The following is a 27329-nucleotide window of genomic DNA, read 5'->3' on the forward strand; positions in this document are numbered from 1 at the left end:
CCACGCGTATGCGTCCATGGAGCTGTGAGTGTATATGATATTGAAAAGAAACAAGTTGTTTTCTCTTTAACTTTTATTTGTGCAAAGCAGAAACGTAAATTTACAGCCAAAGTCATTTCTATGCTGCAGCAGTTCACCCAAAACCATTTTATATGACAAAGTATGTATTAATGAGTACATACTGTCACAGAGCATGTGTTTTCTTTTTCACAAAAATAAGTGGAATACATTAACACAATGTACATTCTCAAGAATATTTAGAATGACAAAGATACAAGTTTGCCATTCTTTATATTTAGATAATTTATAGCATGACCCTCTATATTTTTGTTAGTGAATATTACATGTATTACATAACAAGTGTTAACAGAAGTGAGGGTGTTTCTTTGTTCTTGACTGGGGACAAATTACATTTTTACTGAAATAACCAATTGGATCAAACTGGTAGTTCTTTTGGTCCAGAGTGTACATGATATTGGAGTAACAAGTATGGAATGTACAGCAGGTACAGATCATGGTGTCCATTTTTTCTGTAACAAATAAAAACAATGGCAACGGACAAGAGAATTGAGTTGGACATAGCGTATAGAGAAAGGTATGGGCAAAAGATATATTTAAAAAATGAAAAACAACTTTCGGAATAAGAAAAAACAAAGTCAGGTTAGGTAGAAAGAAGAAAAAAAATTGCCCTTGTGAAAAGAACAGGTACTAAAATAAAGACTATTGCCTCATAAAGGATGTACCATTAACACTAAATTTTTATAATTGTCCAGTCCAATCCACTAGACATTCTGCTGATCCATCCCTCATTTCATTGCATCTCAAAATAAAGATTAAACTATACATTAAGCACATTCCAAATGAAATATAACATTGAAATATACAAAATACACTTGCATGTAAAATAAAACTAACATTTCAAGAACTTAAATGAGTCATAGTTCAACAGACCCCAAATGATTAAACATGAAAATACTCAAGTACATATTGTTTTTTCGGTCCTTAGATTAAAAGTGCCACAGTAGACATTCAAACACCTCTGGATGGTTCCAGTATCACCAGGTGACTGGTGCAGTGATCAGATGAGTTTTATGATCCAGGTCAGTTCGTTCTGTTCGTGTACACTGTAGATGACTGTGTAGCCATTCTCACAAGAAGTATGAGCTAATGCCTACTGTACACTTAAGAAAATCACAGTCATTTTGGTGGTTTCCACACTAAATCCCAGTGGCTCACAGGTAAACAGGGAATCTACCCTGCTGTATAAATGTGCTACAACCAAACTTGAATAAACATGAATATGCATGTCAACTTTTGAGGTGATTGCAAAGCTTTCATCTGTAGCAGCACAGTCACACAGCTGCAGTTATTAATGTATCTTTTCACAGCATTTCAACAATGAATCATACATTTTATGGCAAATAAGGGTCAAATTAAGTGTTTCTAACCAGTATTGTATGATAAGTAAACCAGATGTTGACCAATATCTTTGGTGAAGGAGACAATTTAGATTGACCTTTTGAATTGACCATTCGCTAAACCCCCATTGTCTAATCATAGCTTAGTAACCAATTGTAACTAAGACCAGCAGGTTTGTCAAACTTTGGATTTCATCATGTCCAAGTGATGTGCATGGGGCTGTCAGCAATGCTCAGCATTTAAAAAATATAGAGGGTGGTGTATTATTTTTTTTAGCCTTTCCAAAAAACAAAAACAAAAGCATAAGGAATGCATTGTGTAACGTTAGCTGCAATCATAAGCTTGTCTGGTGCACAAGCGTACTACCTAACTGACAAGACTCACTGAGTGTTACTTCTAAAGCATAGGAACATATTATTTGGTAACTACATTACTTTATGGGATTACAGGTTCCATAACAAAAGCCCCATTCATGACTCCCACTGTATGGAAACCTGTTCTGGATGCTATCAGAATTTAGGCTAATATTAGCAAATAAAATGGCAGAGGGTAAATGTAGTGCACTACATAGTAAATAGGGAGTGATTTTGGACACAGCCATACTGTAGGGTTACATTTTCCAAACACATTAGTTGGTCCTCATTATAAAAGCTTTTTCTCTTTAAATGTTAAAACATACTGGTTGAAAAAACAAGTATATTAGCTAGCTGTACACTGCAATATGCAAACAATGCTTCTCCTATATTTCCATGTCTTATCATCAACTGGTGGAGATGCTGACTTTTGCCTGGGACATGTAGCTTTAGCCTCAGACTTTTAGCATATTATGTATGTAGCCATCAAGTGTATATTTAAGACCTCTTCTATGGAATTATCATGTTAAAACAAGTTCACTGGAAACATTAAAAAGTCAGCCTGACACAGCGTTCAGCATTCAGCAAACTAGCTAAGGATAGCTTAATTAGCTAGCTACAGCGACAGTCATTACCATCTTTAAAATCGACAGTCACTGGCTAGAAATGAGAAGCCTATTTTTGTTTATCTCTGGCTGATATCAAGAACCCATTATTTCAAAAATTGCAAAGAATTTTGAGTTGTAAATCTGCCTTGTTATTATAAACTGCATATGTGTGTGAGAATGGAAAGCTGATGTTGTAGGTGTAGTAACAGTAACTAATGGGGTGGGGCTTAGCGAAAGGTCAATTTTAGTCTGATTGTTCTCCACCGGGTACTATACCCTCCCAATATTGAAAATGTGAAAAAAGTGTAGACAATTGATGTCTATCATGGAAAGCTTTGCTGCCATTGTTAGCATTTCGAATCAAGTCTAATAGGCACTACTACTGTAGTGGCAAGCTGATCAACGTTAGCTCATGGTCACTGGTACCAATTAGAGTGAAAAGAGAAATGCTAACAACACCAAAAAGCTGTTTTTCACCAAATGTGAGAAGTGCCAGGCAAGGAAAATAAACTAAAATTCAACATATCTATGTCTCATTTAAAGGCAAAATGAAGGCTGTCCTAGCAGCAGATGATAAATTTGTGTATCTAGGTGTAATAGTACAGTTCTTGAGAGTTTGGCGCACATGTAATAACTTGCCGTGGTGAGGTAGAATTGAGCTGGTCTCAGGATGTTTGGATGAGCCGGACAAATTAGTCACAGTTCTCACTCTCACCATTGCTCATTTTAAACAATTTTGAACAATTATCCATCTGCATATGAGAAAGTCTGAAAGCAGAACCAATGAGGTAAGCCTGATGCACACAGGGCACAGTGTTTCTCTATCCCAGTACTGAATTCCTTTGTTAAATGTGCATTAAGTAAGACTTTTATCCCACTAGGGAAGACAATGACCATTATATGAGCCAATGTGTGTCAGGGGTTGAGGTGATTAACACCAATGACTCAGCTCTCAGTAACAAAGAGTGGTCTTGGTCACTGATAGATATGGTTAAAGCAACATTTTACCAAATGCCCCTTTAACAGAGTTGCTACACAGCTGCAGTTGCAACTTATTTGAAGTAATCTGTGCAAAATTCAGCTGTGCAGTATGGTCTGCCTGCCTCTGTTGTTATTTTGGATTATGGATACCATGATGAGGCAACTTGGCAGGAGGCACTTGTGCCAGAAAAACAGTGATGTCATCAAAGAATCCATAACCACTATAAGGAACCACAGTGTACTGTGTGAAGTTTTCTTCAATGCTTAATTATGGTCATTTACTGTAGCTCCCTAGTTACAAATAGAGAATTTAGCAACAATTCCTCAGTTTCATAAAGCATAACTGGAAAGTCTTTTTAGCAAAAATCACACAACGCAGATGTAAATAGCCAATATGTAAACTATACTGAGATGGAGATTTACTGTCCCAGTGATCCATATTAATACCATAAATCTACCACATCTCTGTCAGTATAGATTTAACACGCTTAAGAAAAGCTCGTCGGTGTAATGGCGTTTTTAGCTAGGTAGACAGGCAAAACCAGACCTAATTGTAAAGGAAATACCTGAAGTTTGATTACTTTGATTTTGATTTGGTGGAGTTTAACACAGAAAAAAGAACCTCAACTGTTCACATACATGGAAATACAACATTATCTGATGCCCTGGCCTAAAGAAAATATCAAATACAGCCGTTTAAAAAAGAAAATAGAACAAATACCAAGTGTGTAATATCTAGAGGTGTAGACATCAATCTGACCTGTTGATCAAGTCATGATTCCACCAGCCAATAAGCCAGCCCATCAGTAACAGATAGGACCAGGTTACTGGCACATTGAGATCTATATATAATATACATAGTTAGCAACTGGCTGCTTAAGTAAGCAGGAACCTACCAAGAGAAGTTCACATTTTGGTTCTTTCCCACAGAGCATTTCCATAAAGGAATGATCAATACATATACATTGATGCAATGTTAACATTTCCAACCCAGCTGTAACCGAAATCCACCTTTCTCCTGCTCAAAACGTAACCCTCATGTTAGTGGTATGGTTCAAACAAGGCAGAAGCAGAGAGCAGTTCTCACCAGTGATGAAGGTTAGTACAAGTCGACGTTTTGTCTTTTTTTTGGCTCTCAGGGAGTTACGCGGTGTAAATTTTGAGCTGCAATGGATTTAGGGGTGTACTTTAAGCACCTAGCCATGTGATCAAGTCTAGGCTTTGGTCAACGCATCACCAACACTAGCCAGCAAATACTCTCAAGGCAGGGAGTGTAAGTAAAGCATGTGGAATCTTTATCAGCCAGTATGTCCTCCTCCTGCCGTTTGGCTGAACATGTTGTCAATCCATCCAATCATCTCATTCCATTAGACAGCCCAGATCTTCTTCTGCTGGAAGTAGGCATCAAATCTGGCCAAGGCGTACTCCTAGAACACAGTCAAGTAAACATTCATTTATACCTGAATACTCACCACACCGCTGCTGTGAGTTTCTCTTTTTAACAGAAATCCTGTTTTCATTCACTAATTATATCAAATGGCTTCTACCTAGCTGCCTTTTCAATCACTATTAAGCTACCATTAATGAAATTCAACATTTCCTAGCGACCTTTCACAGTAAAAGTTTATCAATATTGAGAGGGATTATGCCCTTTGAGTCACAAAAAAGATATTAATGTGAAACATCAGTGAAGGAAGTGTCAAGTGTTATGATGGTAACTTAACAGCGACTGAAAAAACAGCCAAGTAGAAGCATTTGGAAAACATTTGTGAATGAAAACAGACCAGACCGTTGGATAATGATGCTGTGGAAATGTAAACTATGCTAATTAAATGCTAAATAAAGACAACAGGTGAACATCCCTCAAAGGATGTAACATTACTAATATCCAGGAGTCCAAATGAGTTTTCAATATTACCCAACTTGGAGCATAATGCAAAAGGGGTGAACTGTATCACCTAGAGAGTTGTGACAGAGACAACCTTCCTCAGTCTGTCTCTGTGATATCTTGTCAGGTTGACATGGCAGCCTGACCTCACCACCTCTCATATTAACTGACTTTAACTACCTCAACAAGCATAAAAGTAATTAAATGTAAGACTCACCAGGTATCCAAACTTGATGGTGGAGAGCCGGGCCTGGATGATGGACCACAAGCCCCAAAAGAAGTGGGATGCCAGAGAGAACCTACAGTCAAAATCACATGGACACACGGTTTGTACTTTGTTTACTTTTCTATTGTATTATGTCACCTGACACTGAGTCCTACATCTGAGCTCACCTGTTGACCTCCACATACAGCTCCTCCTTCAGTTTCATTTGGTCCTCCTCACTCAGGTTGTCAAACCCTTGGTCAGACTCACGCAGATAGTTTTCAATGAAGTGGAGCTGTACGGAGACACCACAAGTTTGCAAAAGTCAGCAGTCAATAAATTAAGCCAAAGAAGCAAAAAATATCAAATTGAGTCAGAAGACGAAGTAAGTCACCAATATCATACACACCTGCTGGGCCTTTGAGGGGTAGGCCTGAGCGTTAACTTTGAAGAAAGGAAACTCGTCACAGTTGTAGTCATACATCCATTCACAAAAATGGTTACCAATGTCAAATCCCCTGCAAGGTTAACAGATGGACAGACACAATGACAGAAGAACAATTAGAGATGATGGATGAAAATATCGTTGTATTAAATAACTCAGTGTGTCTTGACAGTTGGGAAGAGTTAGTTTCTACATCCTGTACCACTGTTTTAGCTCCCAAAACAGAAATAATGATGCATCGGTATTTCGGTATTTTGATTTTCGTTTCAGTTAGCCCTGCCTTTGTTTGAGTATCTTTCCTGCAAAAACACAGGTTATTGTATCACCTGAGGCTGATGGGAACGTCATTCATTTTGCAGGTATTTGGTCACAAAACAAAGCATTGGATGAACTCAAATTTTGGCTGCTGTTGGCCATAAAAGTCAGGGGTCCACCAAAGTGATTCGATTTCATCCTCTGGGAACCATGAATATGTACAAAATTTTGTGCTGACCTATCTTGTAGATGAAAGGATATTTCACTGGATACATTAAAATTTTGACCTCCTGGTGGTGCTAGATGAAAAGTCATGATCACTTAATTCAATAGGATTCAACCTCTGGGCACCATGAATGTCTGTATGTATTAAATGTATAAAATTTCATGGCAATCCATCTTATAGTTGTTGAGATATTTCTGCCTGGACCAAAGTGGTGGCCTGGCTGACTGACTGACAGTGCCATCCCTAGAGCCACAATGCTGGCATAGCTAAAATGTATGTGAAAATATATTCATAAAGCAGAAAATGATAAATAAAGGTCTTCTTCTAATAAAAGCTAGTATCAAATAAAGGCCATCAGGTAAATCTTCAGATAAATAAAGGCCTCTATTTGAGAATTTGATTCTCGGAGCAAATACACTACGGTGCATATAGTCATGCCCTAAATCAACATGTTGATTCCAACATTGCTATCAGGAGCCAGGGAACATTTCCAACACAAAGCCTCCCACTGCTCTCTGGGACTAATCTACTTCTGTTTTCACATCTGGCTCATGTCGGTCAATGAGAAAAAAGAATCCAGAGGGTACTTGTCTGTGTGTCCGTTTGTGGGCGTGTTCTTCCTGTACATACATGATGGTACATGTGCTCACATGTTAGGCATGTGTGTGCAGTGGGTCACTTGTGTACAGAGGGTCACGTGTTTGCTGTGAAACATATGAGGAGACTTAAAGGGGCCACGCTGAAAGGAGCTGCAGGGGGTGGGAGTATGTGTGTGTTAGTGTGTCTGTGTGAGAGAGAAAGAGAGAGAGCTTTGTCTGAGGGCATCAAGGCCAGTGTGATCTATGCTGTTTCCCATAATTGAGCCACTCAGGAATTCACACACACACAGATACAAACACATTTCAAGCCACTAAAAGGTGCAGAAAATAAGTGATCCTCTTATGTACAATGATATCATTGTATTCCCAGTCTATTCCCAGTTCTATGCGCACCACTGTACGGGAAATCTATTGCACCATCATTTCCATTTGTAACACTGACAGGTCTTTCCATGGCCTCCATCCTGCGTGTTCTCAATGGCCTGCCAAACTCTAGTTACATAACAGCTGCAGTGAATATTTTAACAGAGGGAGGTGGCCATGCATTATGAAATATTGATGGAAGACAGATAAAAGCCAGGCAGCATTCCTTTTCCTCTAGTTTTCCCTCTGATTTTGCTTTCTTACTTGGTCAATATCTAGGTTATCTCTCTCTTTCTCTTTTTCTCTTTCACTCTTCACCTACCCCACCCCTCAATTTTGGGTGCACAGCCAAGGTTTGTTGGTAGGAAAAGAACTGGCAGGGGGATGAAGGACGGTGACGCAGCAGAGGCAGCTGAAGGAGATTTAAACCCCCAACATCAGCAATGCCTGGCAGTCTGCACAGGGCATTTGGATTAGGTTATATGGTGGATCAATTTTACTTTATTTATTAAACTCACTTGTGAAGGTGTCAGAGTTCAAACACTGTTAGCTGAGCTAGACTTTATATTTCAAAAAGAAGAAGTGCAAACCAGACGGGAAATCCTGACAGCACTAAAAATTTCCCTAGAATTTACTAACATACTGCACAAAAATGTAGTCTCACAGTTACAGTTGTCTGATGACAGCTCGCACTGTATTTTCAAAAATCATTTTGGAAGGAGCTCAGGGCCAAAAGGAAATCTTTGGGGAAAAACAATCAGTTTAGCTGTGAACTTCCTTCCTTTCGTCATCTAGTTTCATTTCTCTGTGTTATGATGTGAAGGTTAACTCAGCAAAATACATTCCTCACAGGCCAGATTTTCTCCAATTCTTCCATTTCCCATTAGCTGCTTGTTCTCTGACTTTCACCACTGGGGTACAGAATACAGTTTGCAGTTTAAAATTTAGAAAGAAAATCGTAGTGGTACAAATTCAGTGTTGACATGCCTCTACGGTATATAATGGCACGGTATGATACCTCTAAAAACAACATTTTAGCTTTAAAAATTAGATAAAGGAAGTCAAGAAAGATGGTTATTTGTTTATAAAAGCTATGTCTTAAAGGATAAAGCTAATATTATTCTACAGTTTTTGATACATTAATGTTTTTGTTTTTTACATCTTTAAAAATATTTCATTTTAAATATAAGTAATTTCCCTAAACAGCTGGGCACTGTAGTTTTTAGCAACCATTATTCAAACAAGAGGAAATGGCGTGTTTGTTGGTGACTATTTTCAGCAGCAGGACAGTGTTTGTGGGATAAACTACGGTATGTGTGTGTGTGTTCATGGTTATGAAAGAACATGTTACCCAATGCAGCGGTGTGGCTCACTGACATGATTTTAAGAGTTTTTAAACAACAATGAAGCTCTACAGCACAGAGGAACAAGATATATCAGGCTATGAAAACACAGACACTTTCATTCAAATTCATGGTTTGTTTGGGTCTGCACATGTGATTTATTGGCATTTAAGAAAAATGAAGAATATCACCAGATTTATCTTTTAAACCAACACTGCTGCAGGTGAAATTTGTAGCTGCTAACATACCTGTAGTTGTAGCTGCTGTACTCAAAGTCAATGAGCATCAGCTTCTGTTTGTCTGAGCTCTGGCGGCCCTTCAGAAGCAGGATGTTCCCTGAAAGCAACACACACAAATGTTATTTTTTCTAAATCACTAAAGAGACAAGCAAGTGTCCAGCCTACAGTAAGAGGATGTTGGCGTCTGTATGTTTTTACCTTCCTGGCAGTCGTTGTGGCAGAACACCACAGGGGAGTGTGTGGACTCCAGCAGAGACCTGAACATATAGAAAAAGAGGTTAGAAAATGATCAATCTGCTGTGTTTAATATGTTCTGGACAAGAGATTTTAGTTCAAGATAAACTGTGTGCATTTTTACATGCTGACTACAGTGATCCCTATGCTGGGACAAAATAATATGGATATCACCAAGGAGGCTTCATCTCTGTTTTGCACTTTATTATACAGCTTGCAACTGACTTCAGACCAGGAATAAAAACTTAAGCTGCCACTTTTTTCTTTTTTTTTTTAAATCCTGGAATGTGAGAAAAAGTCCTTTAGAGACAACAGATGGTGGTTCCTTTGACTCTGGATTAACGGCTTAAATCCACAGAGCTGCTGGAACAAATAAGTGGTTTGATCCATTTACCTGGCAGTTTGGTTAACGTTCAGAGTAGAAGCCAACCTCCAACAAGGTTTGCATGTTATACTGTTATACATGATTAGAATCACCATAATATATACAGTACATTGAAGGTTGACAGGTTGGTGCTCAGAATAACAACATGTAATTATCCAGGTGTTGATATTTCTGCTTTTCAACATCACGTTCTGGGCTGAATCCCAGTTTTGGAAAAAGGACTGACATGAATTTTATCGTAACATATCAGTGCTTTATTGCACTTGCTCTTTATCTCTACAGTCACTATTTAAAACATGAGCCAGTCAGCACTTTGTAATATTAATGAGACAGTGTCCAGTGTTCCAGTTTGCTGTGTTCTATCAAAAGTTATTACTCAAAGGTTAATCTGAGGTTTTTCTGCTGTAAACACCATCATAGGACCTACACATTCTGTACATTCTGTTGCATAACACCACAGCTGGAAACACATGTATGTGTTGTGTGCATATCAACTCTGTGCTGGTGTGTGTGTGTGTGTGTGTACAGGAACATACTTGAGCATATCCATCTCCTGTGGCAGGTTGTAGCTGAGGAGGCGGTTGAAGCGACGCAGGTGGGACTCTCTGGTGAAATTGAGCCTCATGACTTGGCTCAGGTATCTAGTGAGAGTTACAAACTCACAGTTACTCCACCATTTCCCTCACAGATATTTGTCTTTGATCTGACAAAGTAGTGTGATACACGATGAAGTCAGGATCATGTGAGAGAAACATCATCCTGACTCACTGATAGGCATGATGCCTCATCTTGACAAGCAAAATAGAGGATCAGAGGTTATTAATGGTCTTACTGGAACTACTGCATATTAATTTCCTCTTCTACTAATACAATTACAATAAATATCAGATTACAGTAGTGTGTGAACCAATGAGGTAATACATTATTTCAAGTCCCCTTATTTAGCATTCCTAAGCAGTACACAAACAGTTAATAAATGGTCTATAACATACCATAATGTATTTGCAAACTGATATACTGTATAAGCATATTATAAATGAAAATTTAGCAAAACAGAGTTGTAATAGTATAAAATGCATCTTCATAGGAGACACTAAACACTTAAAATATCTGTTTACAACCATATTATAGTGCATTATAAAGCATTTATTCGATGTTTAAATACTTCTTATGAAAGCTGGACATAAAGTGTTGTAAAAATTATTGTAAAAATAAAAAAGGTTAATTTAATTATAATCAAATATTAGTTACAGTGGTAGTAATTACTGTAGTTATAAAAGTAGTGGTAGTAGTAATAGCAGTAGTGTTGTAGTAGAAGACTCAAAAAAAGTGGAGGCTGTAGTAGCAGATGCAGTAGTCCTAGAATAAGGCAGTAGTAGTAGTTCTGTGTGTGTGAGTGTGTGTCTGTGTGTACAGAGTGTGTATGCAGGTGCAGAGAAGAGGAACAGAGATCTGAATGCGGTTTGTCAGATAAAGTGGTAAGTCAGAAAAAATATTCACATGTTCTCTTTTTTTCTCAAGAACGGCCGAAAATTCCCATAATATTTCTTCAGGAGATTGGCTGGTTATTGATTAACACAAATGAGTAGCAATAGTAGTAGCTTTGATGTTCTCATCATTACCGCCACTATCACTCCATATCTATTTTTATGATAACAACACAGAGATATGACCATATAGTCAGAAGTGAGATTTGTAGAAAATTGGTTCCATTTAACTCTAACAATATCTAAGACTGTGATGTCTTTACTAAAGACATCTCTTCAATCTGAATCGGGCTCTGTGTAGCCGCATCATCACTCACAAGCTTATGACAAGTGTTTCTCAGATATCTCATCGCTCAGAAGGTATATGACAAATGGTGTGATGTATATGAAAACCAGCAGGCCTGAACCATATATCCTTACTGCAGTACACATTATACAGGATGCAATATAATAATGCAAATTAACACATTACACTGTTTAAACACATACCATTTGAGAGAGAATGAAAACTAGCTTAGTTCTATTTGTTAGTGTAGTGCTAAAACAGTTTGAAAAAAGTCATTAGCATAATTTATACTGGTTTAATTACATTTTGGCTACATACAGAGATAAGAAGAAAACAAGAGAAATTGGAGGAAAATAGCAGGGAGAACTGGAGTCTCTGGTAAGTTCTGAATCAGTCAGAGGCTAAAGTGCAACACAAACCAGCACAGGCACATAGTGTTGTTGCTAGCTAGCTACAGCTAACATCTGTACAGTATGTTTGTTGGTTGTTTGGGATGACTAAACACAGACAGCAAAAACACTCCAATAGTCAAATTTGCACTAGTCATTTTAGGCAAAGTTTGCTTCACTTTCACACATTAAAAGTGAATGTGTGTTCAAACTGAAAGCGATACAAATTCAGGTTTGGACTGGTATAGCATACAAGATGAATTAAGCTAGCATGCATTTTGTGTGGGTTTTCAACTAACTTTAAAGTGAGTGAAGAAGGTAATAAAAACTGCATTAAATAGCAATTTATGAAAAAACAAATACATCTGCTATTTTAAATAATTTAGTATTAAGGGTGATGCTTCTTTGATTCTTTCTTGTTTTAAATGAAACTACACATTTAAAGGTTAATATATCTGGTTAAATTAGATAATTTCTTGTAACTGTGCACATTATATTGCGTAACTTTTTGAAGTGCTTTTTAAATTTTGTTCAGTCCTGATTACCAGCACCGATCATTCTAAACAATGATGATCTAAGAGAAAAAGAAAATCCTGTATGTCATAAAAGTAGTCATTTCTCTTTTGAATTGAATGTCACTTAGCAAAGATAAAATCATCTGACAGCCTGAGTCCACTTGCTGTTTGCCCACTAAACTTCACATGGAGCTTAAGGACTCTAGCATCTGTGCTTCACAATCAGTTGAGGAGTTTAACACACCCAAAACTGTGTTCTAGCTTCTCTGACATGTCTAAAAAAAGGTCAGTCACCTCTATGAAATGGCTAAAGCAGCATGTGAATTTTCACTTTAATAAATTATTACACAGTAGCCCTTTCTACGTTTCTTTTCTGTCATCAGCCTTTACAAAATGAACACGTCAGTCACACGGCTGGACAAATGAGTCATGTTTGTGAAACATAATCCAGGTGGTGATAAACAAGTATTTACGCCCTTACGGTAAAGAAAAGTGGAACAGGACCATGGACTTTATCACCACATGCTGACAAACATTGTGCAACGTAATCCTTATAAACATCCGACAATAACATTTGAAAGCAATTCAAACGGAAGTGTATCATGATAACCTGACCGCCAACTCATTACTTGTCAATAAGTAATCAGTGACATCATGTGTTATCTTCCGATTCAGAAACTTGATACTGGCACAGTGTTTAATCTTCTTCTCTCGCTGGTATTAGCCAGAGAGGAGACAGAATGATCTTGGGAATATCACTAAAAATGAGACAGTACATTAGATGGGGCAGGTCAAGACAATGAGATTTTCTTGACTTACTTGTCCATGGTTCCAAACAGCCACTTGGGTTCCTTGTTGAAAGGCATCCTCATTGCATGAAACTTGGCCATCTTCTCTGCAACCTCCGCTGAGATACTGGGGTCACTTAACTCACAGGTGTCCAGTTTACGGCTCTGTTAACAGGATATTGTAACTGGTTATTTTATTCATAACCATTATTTTTTATGAATACTATAAGTGTCTTAGTAGCCCAAATCACAATATGCCGTAGCAAAGAAAAATACACATTCACAATTTACCCTGAAATGAATCCACATCAAAATCCTGAGAAATCTTGAGTCACCAACATTGTTGAACCCAGCTGGGTCGGCAAACATGAATCGGTTATGTACAGTTTACTGACGTTATGAAATCCTCCGGGAAGTCCCGGTATTTAAGTTCAATCAGTCAAAGTCCAATCAGCTTTTTGTTCTTGCTGTACATCCATGTTTAAAGAACATGAATGTCTTGAATGACTTATGGCTGGTCAGTTCAATGGTAGAAGTCATTACTTTCTTCCATATGTAAAATTAATTGTTTAACACAGTCCTGTTTAGATACTGAAGAGCAGATGTTTTATGGTTTATTAGTTCTTTCTGAACATTGATCAATAATGCACCATTGAATAGTACACCTCACACACACACTATATTATATCATTCTTTCCCAGGCTGTCAGTGCTAAATTTTAACCAATGCTTCTCCATGCCTAATTCAAATCCTAACCCTAAATACAAATAATTTTACTAATACTTTTTTGACGGCTTATTTTGAGAAATATAAACGCGTATTTCTAAAAAACTTTTTTTTCGTTAAACAAAAGAGCTCACATCTTAAAGCCCCACATATTTTGGTTTCACATCATGTTTTTTCTCTACACATTTACTATTCAGGACATTATTTATTAAAAACTGAACACTCAAAAAACTCAGCTATGCTGCACTATCAGGTTTGATTTGACTGACACCATAAGCAAAAAACCCCCCACGACATTTTGATTAAAATATTGCTGAACTGTGATTGGTGGACAGAAATGCATGACATTCTCTCATGTGAAATAACCAAAACTGTTCTTACTCATGCAGAAAATTTTATGTTCTTATAGGACCTTGTTGTTCATTTTAAGAAGCTGACTGAGAAAATAGATTTTCAGGTAGCTCTGTCTAATTAATAAAATTGGCAAAAATGTATAATAAATCAACATCTGTCAGATCAAAGAGAAGAAGATATATATTTGACCAGACATTTGGTTACTTGACAGTTATCCGGTGCTGTCGACACATTTTGGCCAATACCGAGTCCTAAAAACAGCAAGAACATACACTACGATACCGCAACTAATTTAAAAAATGATTCAATAAAATTGATTGAATTGTCTGCTTGTCTTAACTAGGTTAAACTAAGGCCTTCATAATTAAGGTGTTCCGATTATTCGGTGTACCTTTTTTAAACTGATCACAAAAGTAAATATATACAAACCCATGTGCATATGAACAACAACAGGTAACTTACGGGAACATACTGCTCCAGTCGGCCCTGAGGGAAAATGCCATAGAGTTTAGGTCCCAACTCCCTCTCAGCCAAGATCGCAAACATCACACTCTCCAGTACCATGGCCTCTGCCCCCTAAAAACACACACACACAACAGTAAGAAACCTAACAGCAAAACATTTAAAGTATGTGCCCACACCATCACCACTACCCATCAGTGCTGTAAAATGCAACAGGAACAGCATGGCAAATGAGACAAAGAGCTTTTCCTCATCACAGTTTCTGAAAACATGAAAGTTGGAGTGAGATGGGTTGAGAGTAGTGAAGGAAACAATTCTTCTGTTGGCACCTTTCAGACATGGAGGCTGTAACAGTGCTTGGTTCATGTTCAAGATGATATGACCTTTACGGATAGAGAAACTGTCACAAGATAAGGAAGATCTTTCATTTGGTAGAGGCGTTTCTTCCTCAAAGGTCATATTACGTAGATATGTTGTGTTTTAGTGTGCTTCTCCACGCATCTCCCATTGGCTTCAATAGAGCTAGCGCCAAAGTCTGTCACCAAGCAGAGCATTACAACGTTGGTATTCTGATGTAATGACCCTTCCTTCTTTTACCGTTTCCTTGAAAGCAGTTAACATGAATAAAAATACAGCAAGACTTAGCTGGTAATTTGACAATTTTCCACAGGGGATTTTTAAAATATTTTGCCCTGTAGCACACACAAAAACAAATTCAGTGGCACCATTTCTTAAAGAATATGTAAGTTGCATGAGAAAAGATAATTTGGTGTTAGTGTTAATAGCAATGTATGAGAGTCACATACATTTTTAAGGTATCTAAGCAGGCAAACTGCCAGGGCAACTTTAACAGAAAAAGGATTAAAGATCTGACATAAAAAAATGTCAGAACATTAAAAAGGTAAAGTCCATGTCTGAGAGGGGCTGCAGTGGAAATCAGGGGGAGGAGGAGAAGGGTGGGAGAGTTGAAATGAGGAGAAATTCTGTGTTTAGGGTTAGATGGGTTTGCCTTTCAGAGCAGTGAGGAGAACACAAGAGGTAGATTAAAACTTCCAGGAAGAGTTGGCCCACTCAGAGCACCAGTCACTGTTGAAGCAGCTGAAGCAGAGAAGACGGCCTTGTCTTTCCTCCTTTATCTTAGAGACACACAAAACTCACACACCAACACACGTAGCCTGAAGCACAACAGGGGCCAATGTTAACAGGGAACCTTCTCTCATACCAACACAAACAAGTTCAAGAGCCTGAAAGACTGATGCTGTGTGCTGGCTTCTGACCGACTTCATTTAGCTTCTCTCTATTGTGTAGAGAGGACAGAAGACTGGGCTTCAAACCAAGTAGGCAGGAGGTCGTTAGCAGGGGAGAGGGATTGTTGGCAGAGCAAGGCTCACAACATGAACTGGTCCAGCGCTCAGTATACAGCTGATTCACCTAAATAAACCTTAACTATTAATAAACTAATAAAAGATTAATGAAGTTATTACATCTGCTCTTCTGGATGGCAACTTAAACACAGCAACTTAGCAAGACTAAATTATCACTAATTAGTTTCTAGATTCAAATTAATACTAGTCTGAAGCTAGTTAGTTAGCAGGATCTAGCTAGCTAGCAATAAAGTTCTTTCTCTTACATTTTTATTCATATACTGACTAGACTTCCTTTTCTCAGTACCCTTGCCAGTTAGAAAAAGGGCTTTCTGAAAAAGTGGTTCTTCTTGTTTCAACTCAAACAATAAGGAAATGACTGCTTTCAGCAGGAAATGAAACTCTAATCCGCAAAAAAAACTCAAATTGCTTCATGTGGTAGAATCTCAGAACATTCATTCATGCCAAAAAACACCTTTTACATTAAAATAACTTTCATGTATCATGAATATTTGAAATAACCTGAGTCTACATGTAGTGGCAAATGTAAGGGCTGTAGTTAATATGAACGATTCCGCTAATGTCACAATGCTAATCAAATATTCATAAACAGCTTTTGCAAAACAGTTTACGCATTAAATTCATTTACTTTCAGGTTGCTGTAAATGCAAATGTGAAATGTCTGATGAAGGTCACTCGACCAAAACATAGCTTCGGAATAAATGTAAGTGTTTATTATTTATTAAGTGTGCAGGTGTTACACCTGTCTGTCTACAGGTGCTTTTACTGGTACAGCCACAACAAAATTTTCATAGGAGATGGAGTTTTCCGGCTCATGCTGCAATCTATTTACATTTAAATGCGACCCTAAATGATTGCAGTAAAAAGCAGTATAACATATTGTTAAGTTAAACCTATTAAGTGAAAATCCTTCAGATAAATTTCTGCAGAGACAGAGATTTGGATCTGAACACTGGGCCTCGAGCCAGGGAATGTGTTTCACACTGATTGTCCCGCAGGAAGCCAACTTAAAGAAAACAATACTGCCCGCTTAGTGGCCTCCTAGATGTTACTTTGAATCATGGTGCAAACATGTTTCTCAAAACATAACTCACCACTTACAGAGAAGCTCGACACTGAACTCTGAACTGAACTTGAAAGATGCTAGTGTCTAATTATATACATAACACTTTAAATAGAAGTTGAAAATTCAAATTCAATTTCAGTTTTCAGCAATTACTTTTATGCAGAGTACAAAGATGTAAAATATGAAACCAGACAAGGTTGATAAAGAATTCCGAGGTGGTTTTTTGAAGAGATAACGTGCTAAACATTTTATTGTTGTGACTGTACTCAAACAGCCTACTTGTAACAAGCTGCCAAAAACAGGCAAGTTGTCTCTTCCATCATTCTCAGAAAAATGTTGCAATTTGTGTTCCTTCTTCTATCTCAAAGAAAATGATTGACAATAGGACTGCAAAGAACAATATTTTTTTCTTACTGAATAATATGCAGATTATTTTCCTTACTGATTAAGTAATTGCTTAGTCTACATGTCAGAAAATGGTTTTAAAAAAACACCCATCAAAATTTCCTAAAGCCTAATGTAGCATCTTAAAATTGTTTGTTTTGTCTGACCAGTAGACCAAAAAATATTCAGCTTAGTATTGCATAAGAAATATAAAAGCTATAAATCAATAAATTTGAGAAGCTGCAACCAGAATTTTTGGGGCATTTTTGCCTGAAAAGCTTTTTTTTTTGCCTTTAACAATTAATTACATGTCACAATCTTTGCAGATTTTTTTTCTGTGAGGTGACTGTTGTTATCTGCAAAGAACCTGCACTTTCATATTCCATTAGATTTCTGAGCTCACTAACGGGAACTCCATCGATTTTACAGATCAAAGTGTGTTTTCAGGTGTTGGAGAGTACCACTGCATCTGTGAAAAAAGTACAAAGCCTTTTGTGGCTCCAGATGTAGCTGCATGAAGTTTGATTAAAAAAAATGCCTCAAGTGATGTCACTTGAGTCAGCAATGGTTCACTCATCTCTGGTTGAGACTTCCAGCTCCAGGCTACATTAGCTGCATTGCATTGTGGATAATGTAGGTGGCAGATTTTGCCAAAGAAGAAGAAAGCATGAAATAAAAAAGATGATATCTCTGGTCACGCTGCATCAATTTTGATCTTTTTTGTTTTAAAACTGTTCATCATGACTCCAACAATGTTATATGAGTGCAATATTAAATCAATGGAGTGTTCTTTTAAGAAGAGGCTTTAAAAAAAATCTGTCCAAGACTATTGGCAACGATCACATTAACATCTAGACATTTTGTTTAGCAGATTACAACTAGATCAAGTAATGTTTAATCTTAACAAAATTGTTTGAAGCACAGAACAATCTATCTTTTTCTTACATCTGCATAATGTTTCTATCAGCATAATGTTAATAACAGAGGGATACCGTGCCGACTTTAGAAACGCTTTCACATCTTGAGCAAACAAACTATCCACCTCCTGCACATTGTGCAGCACATTCTGCTTCATTCCCAGAGCATTTGTTCAGAGAAAACTCCCCACCGTTATGTAATGCCTTATCTGCAGAGTGCTGATCACATGCCGTTTCAAATCCCCAATGTGAATTATCCACATTACCATAATCATCTTGACACACATACTGCCAGACAACAGGCCAGCTGGCGGTCTGTGTGTAACACAGAGCAAAGACTCAAACTCCAGTGGGGCTTATAAGATGTATCAGTCCTCTGACAGTATTTCAGCAAGTCAGTGAGTGCATCCGTGTACTGACCCAGATCTGCAGCATCCAGCTTGCATATGTACTGTATATTCAAAGCTTATTTTTGGCTTGTTCTAACCTACATACTGTATGTGACACATGGACAGTAAGAGATCAGATCAAAGTATTGACTCAGGGATTCAGTTAGTGTATAATCTCTATTTAAGTGATAACATTTACAAACACGCTTTAGTGTGGGTTCTGAGGACTGAGCTGTGATATCACTTTTATGCCAGTGATAACCATGTTTACTGTGCTCTTGTGCAGGTCACAGATTTAAATTTAGAAATAGCGATAAAGAGAAATCGGATGAGAGAATAGTTGTATCAGTTGTAGCAGGGACAGCGAATTGGTCAGACAGCTAATTTCCTAATCTGGAATGATGTCAAAAATTACTCAAAACACACATAAATACCCTCTCTTTTCTTATATGTATGCAGATTACACACAAAAAAATACTCTTGTTGGAGAAAAGCTGTTATATGAGAACAGAGCACAATTCATCCCTTCACCTTTCTGTTTAGAGGCTGTCAAAGTGTCCCACACAGTGACTGCAGTGGCCACATATCGACTGTCCGACAGCTCTGCAGTCCATCCCTTCAACCTCTATTTCATTTCCTCTGACCTATTTAAAAGGCCACTGGTCGATTTGCAGCCTGTTTGATTTGGCTCACTCTTCTGGGCAAGTCTCCCACTCGTTCAAAAGTTAATTATCAACAAGCCATACTGTAGATGTCAAGCCGGCTCAGTGTTAAGGCACAGAAGAATTTAAACATTCCTAATAAGCGCCTCTCTCCTACTACTACATGCTTTTCAGACAGGAAACAGCAACGTCCTTTAGTAAATCTGAATATTCTTCCTGTTAAAAGTACTATCATTTTAACCTCACAATCGCATTTACTGAGAGCTGATGTAGGGACCATGTTCTCTGCAAGTATTTGATTATATCTGAATTGTAATTGTTACACTGGTCTCATAACAGTGCTGCTACTCTGCTCAGAGATATTTAGCAGCTGACCTTGGGGTGTTGCAGCAGGTGCACTGTGACCTGCCGACAACTGCTGCTTTAACCTCAATACTTATCTGTCCTGTTAACTGTGTTTATAAGCCTGTATAGGGATAGATACGAACCGACCACAAATCTCTTATATATTTATAAGGCTGATACTGACCTCAATATTTGGGAGTTCAAAGAGTCTGACAACAATATATCCGTCAACATGACTTTAACATAAACACAAACTTTTAAAAAATGACCTACAACATATCTTTGGCGTTTCTATACTTTTCTAACCGTTTTATTTCAACATAAATGCTGACATATATTTGTGATAATCTAATATTAGCCAATATATTGGCCTGGATGATTTATTGGTCTAGCTCTATTGGTGCTAAATAACACAAACTGTGTTACTCAACACCAACCTATCACCAATAGTACTTCTTTATCTACAGTAAACAAATTACAATTAGTACACTAGGTAATTTTTATTCCATAAATTCTCAAATAAGAGAATGTTCACCAGTAATAGCATATATAGAGTAGGCCATTCCCTAATAAAGGCCGGGTAAAAAACATTGAGAAAGGGCTGAACTACTCCATCTCTTAGTAGCTTACATGATAATTTGAGTATAATGTACATTTCCACAGCACCAGTTCCACAACAGTCCTGTCAAACTCTGCTTTTCAACACAAATGCTGTTTTCATTCACAAAATAATTTCAATTGATTCTACTTTGTCAATTATTTGAGCTCAGTTTAGTTACCATCAGTGAAAGTCAACACTTCTCAGAGATGTTTCAACTTATAAAAACCTACTAGGAAAGGGATTTAATGGGAAACAATTGTGCAGAAGGCACTTAGTTTCACCGATGGTAAATTAACCAAACCTAACCTTTGCCAAAAAAACTGCAAAGTGGAAACAACTAGAAATAATGAATGAAAACTGAATTTTGTTCGACTCTGTGGATGGAATTATTTGTGTGGGAATGTATAGTATCCTGAATTAATCAAGACAAGAGACAAACATGGAGTAATTGTTGCGTTTGCTTTGGCAATAGAATAAGTAGCAAAGTACAACAGATAAGAAATTAAAGTAGGGCGGCAACTAATGATTACTTAGTTATCAATAATTATTTTTTTATTAGTTATTAATTAATTAGTAGATTGGTATCTTAGTTTATTACAGGTCAGAGTCTTCAAATATCTTTTGTATGACCAGCAATCCAAAAACCAATGTTATTCAATTCACTGTCATCGAAGACTAAGAGAACCAGATGATATTCTTTTCTTGTCTACTACAGCATACATGTTTTCTCCTTTGAGAAAAAAATCTGAAACCAAAAGGGAGAAATTTATATTTTAAATTCTTTGGTTTCATGATGGCTCCTCCTAGTTTAGCATTAATTTGATGAAATACTGTTCCGTCATCCATTTGCTTAGATGAAGACTTCATTTTGATGCAGCAAATCAACTCTTTGCATAAAGCAATAACATGGCTTCCTATAGAATAGGCAAAGCAGACGGTCACACTGAGCCTGATAGCATCCTGCTACACAAGAGCCACAGACTCTGAGCAACAACCCATATTAGCTTTCCTGCTAAAGTCTCTTTCTTATCTAACATGTCTTGTCCTGCACCTTAGCTTGTTGAACGAACTACCAAACAAACTTTCATCGAGGAAAAGTGCAGCTAGGATCCAGTTAGCTGCAACAGAATATAAACATACCTGCAAATGTCATTTTGGACCCGTTAGATGCTGGTTTGGTCATTGTTCTTCAAAATCCCTGTTGGCGACACACTGTCTGTCCATGACTTGCAGTTAAAACAGTTTGTTAATTTTGTCTCTGTTCCGTAGGGTGTAAAACTGGTAGCCTGTCAGGTAATGTCAATCAAACAAGTCTACGACACAATCTTTTTTTCTTTATTTCAATAATAAAAAAAAATACTACCAATACATTAAAAACATGTTGACATTATTTTGGACTACAAAGAGAGATGATTAAATGTGATTTCAGTTGAACTATATGAAGTTGACACCCTTGGCTTTTTGACATTTTTGCTTCAAAAAAATTTTACTTAAATGATAAATCGATTATCAAAATTATTTTTTGCAACTCAATTAATCTACTGCTTGTTTCAGCTCTACATAAAAGCCTGTCTCTGCTATAAACCTGTTCCAAATAAAGGCCTAGTTTCCTTTGCAGTTGAAGTTAATAAAGGCTATGGCCACTATCTGACAACAGTGTTTTTGTCTGTTATACATTTGTCTATTTTTATAGGTACATATTTCTAATAATAGGTACATCTAGTGGTAACTTTTATATGTACACTGTCCGCAAGTGTCCACTCCTCGGACACAGTATATCCACACTATGCCTAATACGCTGCTGTGACGTTTGAAATATCCCCATAGGGATTAATACGGTGTCATCCCCTCTAATCCAAATAGGATTTACCCGGACCAGACAGCATTGTTAGCAGGAGGGATCCAGGTGAGCCTATCCTAAAACACTGACACGGGGTCAGTTCTGCATTACCCACACTGCTGGCTGAAGGCTGGGATTAGAGGGAAGGTAACTTGCCTCTACGAGCAGCATTCTTGAGGGAGAGATGCCAGAGTGGTGACAATAGCTAACTAGCTGATGATCTCACCTCACGTGGTGGGGGAGTTGTGATTCACCATCATAATGTGAGAGTCAAATGTCATGATCACATGACATGATGTATGGTAAAGGAATTTCTGGGTCAGTGGGTATGAGGCTTGGCAGTGCTTCAGGCTGCCAGTTGTGACTCTCTGAACATGTTGTATTCATGTTGTTTCATGTTCTGTAAAACGATACTGTGTTCCAAATAAGATTTCCTCAGTTGAACTCTGCAGTTGAATTCACGCCCAACGAGCTAAGTTTAGGGCTGCAACTACGGATTATTTTCATTATCGCTTAATATGTTGAGTATTTTTTCAATTAATCACTTAGTTATTTGGTCCAGAAAATGGTGAAAAGTGTCGATCGGTGTTTCTCAAAGCCCAATCGGACATCCTTAAATGTCTTGTTCTGTCCCAACCAACACTCCACAACCCAAAGATATTCAGTTGACTGTCACAGAAGACTAAGGAAACCACAAAATAGTCACATTTGAAAAGCTGGAATCTGAGAATTTGGAAATCTTCTGCTTAAAAAATTACTCATAATGATTAAATATCAAAATAGTTGGCGATTAATTTAAAAGTTGGCAACTACTTGATTAATTGACTAATTGTTGCAACTCCAGCTAATGTTACCAAAATAACCACCACAGCTGAATGAAATCTGTAGGATGACTGCAGCATTTCCCTGCTCAGTTTTTACAATCAGGCCGTTCGAGGGGTTAGTAAGGGGAGGCAGGTGTGAAATCAATTCTGAACTCAAGTTCAAAAACCCACGGGGATACAAAGGTTCAGCCATCTCTGTGATTTCCCTAAAACAACTGCTGCATCAGGAGAATAAAACCCCATCCCGACAGAGATATGAATAACAGGAGAATTTAGGGAATTAAAAAATACATTTTCAGACATCAGTGAGGAAGGGGCTGACACATGAGATGGTGAATATTGTGTTGACTGAAACAGCTGGATGGACACTGGGCAGAGACACATGCTGTACGGTGGCACCATCATCAGTTACTTACTTGCAAGTGATTTTCTTTGTTTGACTGTCGGGAATCCCCTTTATTACAGGACATCTATCAACAAAAGAAAAAGGAAAGAACTATCCATGAATACATGTGAAGCCGTCCAGGAGCGTCAACATCAAAACTTAGCCATGCCCGCAGTGCAGATAGTACAGTATGAGCTCAAACACACACCAAGTCTTTTGGACATGACAGTGCAGAGGACTGGTCAGACTATTCACTGCGCTCCCCTGACTACCCGCTTAACGTAACAGCCAGAAAAAGAGATCAGAGATAGAAGTCAGACAGTGCAAAGATAGCAGGTGTTATCTCTGAAGAAGAGAGAGAGATAAAACTATTTTCGATTATGCAACTGAAGAGCTGCTGTTGGGTATTATATTTTACTGCGGATTACATTAATTTCAGCTGAGCTAAAAATATACACATTTATTTGGTGAATTTACTCATTACTGAGCATGTGATTCACATAACTTCATTGCTGAGAAACGCTGTCTCCAGCGTAGGTAAAGGTTTGTTTAATCATTAGTAGCAGTGCACTCTGACAATGACATCTGAGTTCCTTAATCATATTAGCTTTTTGATTAGACATCACTAATTCCTGAGAGGCAGCTCTGTCCTGACAGAGATGGCTGCAGTTACCTTGGTGAAGTGCTCTCTCAGACATCCCTAGCAATAAAAGCTAACTGCTTATATGCCCATTAGCAATTACACAGGCTTTAGTTAATACTTAATGCAGGTCTCATCAGGCCTGCAGTTAATGTGTACATGAAAATTAATCACTTAATGGCCACAAATGACAAATTTTAAGGCCGGGGAAGCAGCAAGTGACCAGCCACTATCTCTGCGTCTTTGTTTTGGCTCTGTCTTTTATTTATCGAAGCAGGCTGGAACAAACAGCTTGTGCTAAAAAAAAAAAACAAACACTTCCAACGTTGAAGTGCCAGCAGAAGATTAGAATATGCTGCTTTCAGGAGTCTTGTGCAAATGTTTTGAAGTCCTTGAACTCTTGACACTAAGTATTTGCATGTGAAATCAATCCGCTCCGACGTGTGATGGTGACTCAACAGTTATCTTTGGAGAAGTTTGGTTATTCTTTGTAATATTGCAGAATGTAACTGCCTCAGGGTGGCCGGTAACATGAACTCTGGACACACCAGCCACATCACCTTACGGAGATAAAAACGCCTCTATCTCTCCGTGTTTACTGTAACCACTGTGGGACTACAACGAAATACATTATCTATCTGTTTTTAGTGCAAACTGTGAAGCAACAAGTCAAATTGCACTCAGGCAAATGTAGATTCACTCTCAGGCTGATTGTCCACTAGTACAAAAATTCATCTGACTTCTTAATGATTAAGAATCACAAGGCAGGGATTTAGAGAGGAAAAGAGACAGACAGGAGAGGTGTTTCAGCACTTTGTTTTCCCTCCATACTGTATCCTCCCGGTGTTGGCAGCCGGGGTTGTGCTACATGAGTGTGTGTTACGTCTTTGTATTAGGCTGAGATTTCAGGGATCTCATACTGTACCGTGTTTTTTGGTGGGTTCACCTGGGAACAAGAGTGCCCAAGGCACGCTCCTTTGGGAAGCCTACGGCAAAGAACACATGCATGTACAGCCATGGGGGTACATCACCATGTACAACAATGGCTAACACGCACACACACATACATACACACACACACATACACACACACGTGAAGGCACAACTGCACATGCATGCATACACTAACATAAGCATATGATCTAAAGACGCGCGCACACACACACACACACACACACACACACACACACCCAACAATAACCTCTGGTGGTCGCACTGTCACATCACACAGCTATTATCTTTTTTTGTTTGTTTACTGTTTGGTTTCTAATCAACTTAAACAATAAAGTCACTTTTGACCCCAGTTAGTCATTTTGGTGATAAAGGTAGACAAGTCAAATATTTATATAGTTTTAGTTAAAAGACAATCAGTGTGTTATGTTTAAATTTCTGATGTTAGCTGTGTGTGCTCATCTTCATTACAAGCAGCTAAACTTGAATAATTACAGACTAACAGCTACAAACTAATGAGTGGTCACTGGTTGTCTGACATGACAACACATCCTTGTGAAGTGCTTGGCTTACTTGTAACTCTGAACAATAAAACAACAGCCTTTAGCTGTTTGTCAAAGTGAAGTGATGAGAGATGTGGCTCCCACCTGCAGGATGGCCCCATAGAGGCGCAGCAGGATGCTCCTTGGCTCGTCCCCAACAGTGTCCAGGCTGTCAGGGAGGCTGCACAGGAAGAGCTTGTTGCTCAGACCACCCCTGGAAGACAGATGGTCCAAGTCAGAAAATATGACAGCATATTTATATTACATAATGGAATGACAGGATCGTATTCTCTCTCTCTCTTTTTTTGCCTGTAGGTTATTTTCTGAGGACCTTTGCTTAACCTGAATTCTTAACAATAATAATAATAATAATAATAATAATATACATTAGAGCTTATTTGACTACATGTACAGTCTCCCCTTACCTACAGTGGCTCAACTAATGTCCATGATTCCTTTGAATAAATTGTTTTTCTAGCTTCAGCTGTTTTGTCTTTCCTGTTTTGTGCTGTTTAACCTGTACAGATGATTTCATATTTAAGCGGCAGTTTTTCAAAAACATAAACTGAGAAATTTAAATTAGAATAAAACCCTGTTTAGACAGACAACACCTGAAATAGCAGCTATAGCAAATAAGACCAATTCTGCCATCTTAATTACCCCCCAGTGTCCCAAAACACCACATTTAAAAGGGAAAGGCTAAAGAATTTACATTGTAAAGTAGGCTACTAATGTTTTATTTCAGTAGTGAGTGACAGCAAAACATCAAGATTTTAACTTGTGTCCGTTTTGTAGCTAGTCTGTTGACAATGATTTAGCAATTGACTCTGGAGGCTCCAGAAATGTATTTAGATAATGGGGCTTTCTTTGTGACACTGCAGTATTAGCCAAGGCCCTTTTTTCCACACTGTTCTTACGTCATCCACAGTGTAAGACACTGAGTAGCTCCAGGATGACATCATCACTCAGCTTGGAGAGACTGTTTAATATATTATGGCGAATATGTATAATACTACAGCAACAATCTATATTTAAGGCGTGTTTAGCCTGTAACTCTTTGCTGCACGGTATTATCACACTAGCTTCCACCAGCAGGGCCTGTATCCATCACACGAGCAGATGAACACACTGTACCTTATGATGGTGATGTGGAAATCGTCCTCCGCCAGGGTTTTCCAGGCTCCATGGAGGAACTCTCTGCACCACAGATAAGCCTTGCGCCGGGTGTCCAGGTCGGGCTGGTCGGGACGGACCAGCTCCTTGCAGTCCTCCTGGGTGTCTGGCTGGACCTGCAAGGCGTTCTCGGTCACCAGCAGACCCAGCGACATGGAGGGAGAGGATGAAACCCCGTTGATGAATTTGGTTTTCATTTTTGGTCTTTAAAAATGTGGAATAAAACTCAAATATTCTGAGGTGACTGCCTCCCGGGAGAGATGACTAAGCTGGTTTGTGTCGCAGGAGGATTTATTTCGGCTATTCGATACCAGATTTCTTTTCTCTCGGTAAGTTTATGAAAGACAAAAGTGATGTAGGTTGTTTCTTTTTCTTTATTATTCAGTAGTAAGATGCGAAGCGTCGTTGAGGCTTCTTAGAGAGGTCAGGAAGGCAAGACCTTCAGAGAATGAATCAAGTCCGAGGGACGCGCCGATTTATGGGCAGGGCGGGGAAGGATGGTCACATGACACGTCCGCGCCCCTTCTCTTTCCTGATTGGTTGGCTCGGACACAGCCCCGCAGACCAAAACAAACCAGGTGGTGCCTTCATGGCTATCGGACATACAGGTTAATTTTCTAATAACTATGACACAGACAGAAAAAAGTAAAGTAAAATAATTTATTGAATATTTAT

At 38.2% G+C, this 27329-nt stretch overlaps 1 protein-coding gene across 3 annotated transcripts; it reads right to left on the reverse strand.

Annotated features, from left to right (window-relative positions):
- Positions 1-55: 55 nt before the first annotated feature.
- Positions 56-27185, reverse strand: chka (choline kinase alpha). Of its 3 annotated transcripts, XM_067588943.1 has the most exons (13): positions 26616-26754; positions 25587-25695; positions 24914-24974; positions 23380-23433; positions 14551-14664; positions 13040-13173; positions 10080-10184; positions 9123-9181; positions 8934-9021; positions 5864-5972; positions 5643-5749; positions 5467-5548; positions 56-4788 (listed from the first exon to the last, which is right to left on the reverse strand). In XM_067588943.1, the coding sequence occupies exons 2-13, from the start codon at positions 25601-25603 to the stop codon at positions 4729-4731; spliced, it is 990 nt and encodes a 329-aa protein (XP_067445044.1). In that variant the 5' UTR covers positions 25604-25695; positions 26616-26754; the 3' UTR covers positions 56-4728. The 3 variants fall into 3 exon arrangements, with proteins under 3 accessions (XP_067445044.1, XP_067445042.1, XP_067445043.1); XM_067588941.1 differs by lacking the exon at positions 24914-24974 and having other exon boundaries at positions 26616-27184; XM_067588942.1 differs by lacking the exons at positions 23380-23433; positions 24914-24974 and having other exon boundaries at positions 26616-27185.
- Positions 27186-27329: the final 144 nt, after the last annotated feature.

Source organism: Thunnus thynnus, chromosome 5 (genome assembly GCF_963924715.1).
Source record: "Thunnus thynnus chromosome 5, fThuThy2.1, whole genome shotgun sequence".
Classification (NCBI taxonomy): domain Eukaryota; kingdom Metazoa; phylum Chordata; class Actinopteri; order Scombriformes; family Scombridae; genus Thunnus; species Thunnus thynnus.